At 38.5% G+C, this 6811-nt stretch overlaps 1 protein-coding gene across 1 annotated transcript; it reads right to left on the reverse strand.

Moving 5' to 3' along the window:
* Nucleotides 1-2691: 2691 nt before the first annotated feature.
* On the reverse strand, nt 2692-6013 carry PABPC5 (poly(A) binding protein cytoplasmic 5). The gene is made up of 2 exons (XM_043897170.1): nt 5881-6013; nt 2692-5335 (listed from the first exon to the last, which is right to left on the reverse strand). The coding sequence occupies exon 2, from the start codon at nt 5193-5195 to the stop codon at nt 4047-4049; it is 1149 nt and encodes a 382-aa protein (XP_043753105.1). The 5' UTR covers nt 5196-5335; nt 5881-6013; the 3' UTR covers nt 2692-4046.
* Between the last annotated feature and the right edge of the window lie 798 nt (nt 6014-6811).

Below are 6811 nucleotides of genomic sequence, written 5' to 3' on the forward strand. Positions count from 1 at the left end.
AATAACATTTCTCTTGTCAAATACTGAGAAGAGAATTGGAAAGCAAACAAGTGGAGAGACATAATCCATAGATTATGAACTCATTAATTCAACAAGTAACCATGGAATGCTAATTATAGTCCAAGTATTGTCACAGGTGCTGGGAACACCTTTATCATCTACAATAAGTCATTTATTGATACTTTCTTAACTATTCCCTTATATTAGGCTATTTATTCACAAATAAGATGGTATTCACTCCACTCCTAAATATTCCCTTAAAAAGTATACTTATTCAACATTTTTTCCCCCTCTGGACTAAAAATATCACTTACACATGTAACATCTTATTTTTCTCCTTAACTATGGATTCAACCAGAAAAGCACCAGGATGCTTAAAACTTCCTGTAAAGAAAATCCTTCCCCAGGCTTCCCTGGTGGCTCAATGGTAAAGAATCTGCCTGCCAATGCAGGAGACACGGGTTTGATCCCTGGTCTGGGACAATCCCACCTGCCACGGAGCAATTAAGCATGCACACTGCAACTATTGAGCTTGTACTCTATAGAGCCTGGGAACCACAACTACTGAGCCCACACGCCCTAGAGCCCAGTGCTTCCCAACAAGAGAAGCTACCACAATGAGAAGCCCAAGCACCACAACTAGAAAGTGGCCCCTGCTTGCTGCAACTAGAAAAAAGCCCCCATAGCAATGAAGACTCAGTGCAGCCAAAAATAAATAAATACAAACCTTTTAAAAAGCTGGAAGAAAAATATGTGTAATAAGCCATTGGGAAAAAAGAAATCCTCCCCCAAATAACCTTTACTATGATGTTTGCAATCACAAAAAATGTTCTGAACTTCCTTCTCCCTAGGCACATTTGAAACCTGTATAAGTGACTATTTTGAAAAGCTAAAAAAAAAAAAGAAAAGAAAACAAAAAACAAAAACATTGTATTAAATAGTTCACTATTAAGTTGATCATTAATAACATAGTTTTATTAATTTTTACTAATTATCTTGGGCTAAAAATGAATAATTACCTATTTTTTAATGCTTTGTCACTGATTTAAGCTGTTCAGTTCTTTGGCTCCTCCTTGGAAGCCTAAAATATTAGAAGTGTATTAAATGTATCTAAAAATGAAAAATAAAAGATTGAAAAATTTACCCAGCTGTTTGTGTTTAAATAAAGATTACCTTTCTTTTATACTTTTCAACCATGCTTTTTATGTCCTGAATTTACAGAGTTCTTTTGACTGATCTGCAGAGTCCTAACATGTATGTTTTATCTGTACCTAGCCACAATTACTCCTTTTCTTTATACGGACTAGCTTTTTGAAAACAGTAATAATTTAAATACTTAAATATTTTCCCAAAGTGTATAAAATGCATATATTTGAAGTTTTTAGCTTATATACATATTTCATGATTTATTCTGAATCAAAGTATTTGCAAAGGTCTTAACACTGACACTTCAAGTTTACAAATTCAAAGGAAAACTGGCAATGGGGGGAAAGAAATCGAGAGCACATATGGTAAAATAATTACCAATGTATTGATAAGTATTTTAAATTTTATTTGAAGTTGTTTCCTTTTCAAATATTTTATGATCACAATGATGTAAAGCAAGTAGGCTCATAAAATATGAAAAATTATATTCCGTTAGTTTTTTCTTTTGTCAATTTAAATGAAGAATATATCATTAACACTTTTCAAATTTTAGGTACATGTATATCAATATGATGTGCATTTTTATTTTTCTAGTAGATTTAAGCTTTTACATGCTATAGATATTTTTTGTCAAGCTCATATAACTGATACTGTTTTTAACTAAGGATGTTCATCACAGCATTGTTTACAAATGTAGAAAACATTGAAAAACATATAAATCTCATTTAATAATGAGCTACTTAGATAAGATATAGTACATCCACACAATGGAATACTATGTAGTCACTAATGATACAGATTGGTATTTATTGACATGAACAGATGATTATGTTTTGGCTTAAAATAAAAAAAAATACATATAGTATGTTTTCTTTTTTTTGTAAAACAGTGTGTGTATACATAGGGGGAAAGGCATAAAAAGATAAGCACACAGTTAAATAGTTAATAATGGTTGTCTCAGAACTCTGGGAATTTTACTTCCTTTTTTGTAAGTCTCTGCATCATTGTATTTGTTTTACAAGTAGAATGTATTATGTTTATAATCAATAAAAACCATAATTTCCATTTGAAAATGTTTGATAATGAATATACAAGTAGTCTGTAGATAAACAGTTATATGAAAACAAGTTATTCTCATTATTTTATGGGCAAAGAGTTAAAAGAAGTGTTAAAAATTATATATTTATATTGTTTTATATATGAAAGATTTCTACATGAAGTAATAAAAATCAACTGAGAATAGAGATAAAATAGTTTCTTATGATTGGATTTGTGGTATGAGTGAATGCTATTTTTTTAAAAGTAATAATTTAAGTTTTACATAAATTAAGTATTTATTTCTCTAACTCCAAAATGGATTTCAATTGGCATATATCAAAAGAAAGGCAATCCCAAAGAAAAGGGCTTCCTAGTTGGTGCAGTAGTAAAGAATCTGCCTGCCAATGCAGGAGACACAAGAGACATGGGTTTGATCCCTGGGTTAGGAAGACCCCCCTGGAGTAGGAAATGGTGACCTATTTCAGTATCCTTGCCTGGAAAATTCCATGGACAGAGGAGCCTGGTGGGTTACAGTCCACGGGGTCCCAAAGAGTCAAAGATGATTGAGTGACTGAGCAGAGCAGCAGCACAATGAAAAAAAAAATAAATAAAATAAAAAAGTAAGGGTAATACAGATTGAAAGGTAGATGGGCGTGGACAAGAGGGAACTACAAGTGAAACACAGAAAATCCATAATATAGAAGTCACAGGGCAAATAACATAACTGCAACATAGAACAGAATATTTTGTCATAACTTCCAAGCAGCTAGACAGAAAGAGAACCACACTGGATTAAGAGATCTCATACGATAGATGGAGGCATGCCACTTAATCAAGAGAGGACCTTTTCCTTAATTTTGAAACATCTGTGAATATTATCTTGTGAATATATTCAACAGTTTACAAGAAGTAATGACAAGTTTAATAGAAGTTGTTCTTCAAAGTAGTTTTCAACATCATTACATGGAATGTTTACCTTCTATATTGACATGACAAAGGCTGAAGGTAATCCTAAAATTAACTATAGACAAAGGCAATTCAATGTTGTTATTCACCCTTTTTGTTAATTAAACACAATCCAAATATACCTACTAAAGAGTTTAGCAAAACAAGCGATAAGAATGCTCCTTAGCCTGTCTTCAAATATTAAATCTCTCAGGAAAGGTTTTTAAGATGAAACTTAGAATTTAAAAAATCAATCTTTAAAGTGTTAATCTTCTAATGTACTGATTGATTGAAGTTATATTGAAGTTATAAAGTTAATAGTGGGAACTCTCAAAACTTACTAAAATCCACTATGAAGTCTGTGGTATGTCCACAGTATAATAAAAAAGGGAAAATATAAATAAATAAAAAGAAAAAAGCTCACATCTTTAAAAAGGAATATTCATTTTAAATAATAATTTAAAGTAAAATTATGCATAAACATTAACTGGATCACATACACTTTCCCCTGCTCTACTGATTTCTCAAAAAGCAAGTTAGAAGTTTTCACTGTGATAGACTCAGATGTAAGGACCTAATAGAAATGAAATTTAGTAGTATTAGTGAAATTAGGAAGGACATATACTCAATTACCTCACCTTGACTGGTTTAGGACAAGTGTGTGGAGGAATAAACTTTATTCTATATATTCCTAAGGATATTATATCGAAAAATAGTACAAAATGACAGTTTTACAATTAGAAATTATGTTTTTCACTAAAATGAACAAGGCTTTCTGGTTTCACTTTTTTTTTTTTCAAAAGAAAGTATTCACTTAAAAAAACCTGTTAACTGACATAAAATAACCTCTTATCACAAAGTAGCCCAAACTAAGTAGGCACCAGCTTAAGGCTGAAACAAATTGAGCATTCTTATCCTTACCACCTGCCCCTGGCCTGGCCCAGAGTGACCTGCAGGGCCTTGGAGCCCACTATGCGACCATTCATCTCATCTACTGCTTTGGTAGCCTCTTCAAAAGAGGAGAAGCAGACAACACCAAACCCTTTGCCTTGCCCCACCTCCACCATCACTTTGGCCCGACTAATTGATCCAAAGGAAGAAAATTCCTCCTTCAGTTTTTCATCATCAATGGTCTCGTCCAGGTTCTTAATATAGATAGGCACCCCTGGAGGCCGACTTTTTTCTTTTAATCTCAGCCGCTCAAATCTTCTCCTTAACTCAGCCAGACGTTCAATTTTCTTCTGTGCTCGCCCTACATAAAGCACTTTCCCATCGATGGACTTTCCATGCAGGTCTAACACAGCCTTTTGGGCAGCCTCATGTGTCTCATATCTTACAAATCCAAAGCCTTTCGATTTCCCACTGGCATCTCTTATTACCTTAACACTCTCAGTTGGCCCATACTCACTGAAAAGTTCCTTCAGTTTGTCGTCATTCATATCATCTCCAAAGTTTTTAACGAAAACATTAGTGAAAGTCGCTCTATCCCTAGTTCTAACTTCAGCAGCCCTCTCTTCCGGAAATTTGAATCTGCCCACGTACACCTGGCGGTTGTTGAGCCGCACTCCGTTCATGTGCCAGATGGCCCTATTGGCAGCGGCCAGGCTGTCAAAGTGTACATAGGCATAACCCTTAGAGCCGTTGTCATCGCATACGACTTTGCAGGAGAGAATGCTCCCAAAAGCTGAAAACAGATAAAAAAGGGCCCTGTTGTCAATGGATTTGTCCAGGTTTTTGATGAATACATTTCCAATTCCAGACTTCCTTAAGCGGTCATCTGGCTGAGACCACATTAGACGGAATGGTTTGCCGTTAATCAAATCAAAATTCATGGTGTTCAGTGCCCACTCAGCATCCGCAGGAAAGCGGAAGTTAACGTAGCCATAGCCCAGGGGGCTGCGGGTCACCGGGTCACGGCAGATTCTGGTGAAGCGCAGAGGTCCAGCAGGCCTGAACTTTTTATATAACATGTCCTCGGTAACATCTGGGTCCAAGTCACCCACATACAGGGCAGCCTTGAGGTACTTCTTTTTCTTGCCAGCAGGATTAGGCTCCCCACTCCCCATCTCTCTGAGCACAGGGAGAAGGCTCTCTTGGGAGAGACAAAAAGGCTGCTTTCTCTAAGCTATGGGCCAAACAGCTGTTCACAAACAGAAAAAAGCCAAGGCGAAGAAAGCTAAAAGCAGACTCAGAATCACTGTTGAGGCTGAGAAAATGAAGTTCAGAAACAGCTGGTCAGCAGGCTCAGAACAAACGCATCAGACAAAAAAGCACCCCAATAACGAATTCATTCTCCCTAAGGGGGCTTAGAATTTCCACCCATTCAGATCTAAAATCAGTTTCAAAAGCTAGTAGTAGGAGAGAAATGTCTCTTTTCCCGCTAAATAGTAAGAAATCACCAAGCAGCTGGCTGGCTCCCCACATCTAGCCTTGCCGACAGAGGCCTCACGACCAATTTTCTGCATAAAAATAGGCCTCAAGCTCCCGTGGGTTTAAAATGATAACAACAAGGGCAGGGGCCGAACGTGTATTCCTCCGCCGGCTGCCTGGCCGGTCTCAGGCGGGCTGGCGGCTCACTAAGGCCGCGCTACAGACACTCAGCGTCAGCGAAAGGGCAAACTGGACACTTGGTGCGCTGCGGCCAGGCAGGCAGGCTGCAAGCAGCGAATCGCACAGAGAGACAGACAGACAGACACACGCGCGGGGGACCGGAGACCGCCCAGATACCCAAGATGCCCACTGGGTACGGACCGAGTGACGCGCGGTGATTTCGGCAGCCTGAGACTCGCGGCGGGTCCGGAGGGACTGGCGGACGCGCACTGGGTCAGCTCAGACGCGAGGCGGTTCCGGACAGATGCGGGGCGGAGTCAGGAGAGAAGGGCAGATGCCCGGCGGGCGGGCAGAGCGCAGACGGATGGACAGGGATTGTTCCCCGCAGGACAGACCGACCCAGGGACTAAAAAGCCTGTAGCTGTGGTGGGGCGAGCGGGCGGGCGGGGCGCAAGGAAACCCGGAACCGTGCTAAGGAACTTCCCGCTTCTTCCCGCTTGCTCTCTGCCAAGATGTTAAAAAAAAAAAAAAAAAAAAAGAGAGATTGAAAAGGTTTCTAGATTTTTTTCTTAGTTTTAAAAATTTATTTATTAATTTAAAATATTACCTTTAGGCTGCTGACCCCACAATCAAGTCAAAGGAGGTGATGATCTAGGTGGAGAGAACTGTCAAGTTGTTTTTTTTTTTTTTTTTTTTTTCAAACGAGTTCCCTAAATCATTTCTGCTTAGGAAATAAGACATAGGTTGCATACTTTCCTGAGTGCTTTGGAAAGTCAATTGACAGCTGTTCTGGACTTCCAGTCCAGTGCTGAATGATCACAGGGTCAAATAAAACACATGCCCATTTTGTGGTTGGCTTTTATTCTTACTCCACTAAACTTCAGCATAATGGTAGCATTATCCCGAGGTAATAGGCAGAGTCCTTTTTGCTGCTCCAGTAATGTTAAGGTTTTAATGATTAGAGAGCCATAAAATGACTTTTAATGGTACTTAGTGAGTGGCTCAGCTGGTAAAGAATCCGCCTGCAATGAGGGAGACTTGGGTTCGATCCCTGGGTTGGGAAGATCCCCTGGAGAAAGGAAAGGCTACTCACTCCAGTATTCTGGCCTGGAGAATTTCATGGACTATCCAT

Source organism: Cervus elaphus, chromosome X (assembly GCF_910594005.1).
Source record: "Cervus elaphus chromosome X, mCerEla1.1, whole genome shotgun sequence".
NCBI classification, from domain to species: Eukaryota; Metazoa; Chordata; class Mammalia; order Artiodactyla; family Cervidae; genus Cervus; species Cervus elaphus.

Bases quoted from the DNA above. Each gene is read 5' to 3' on its own strand.
- PABPC5 (XM_043897170.1), bottom strand. From the start codon at position 5,195: ATGGGGAGTGGGGAGCCTAATCCTGCTGGCAAGAAAAAGAAGTACCTC.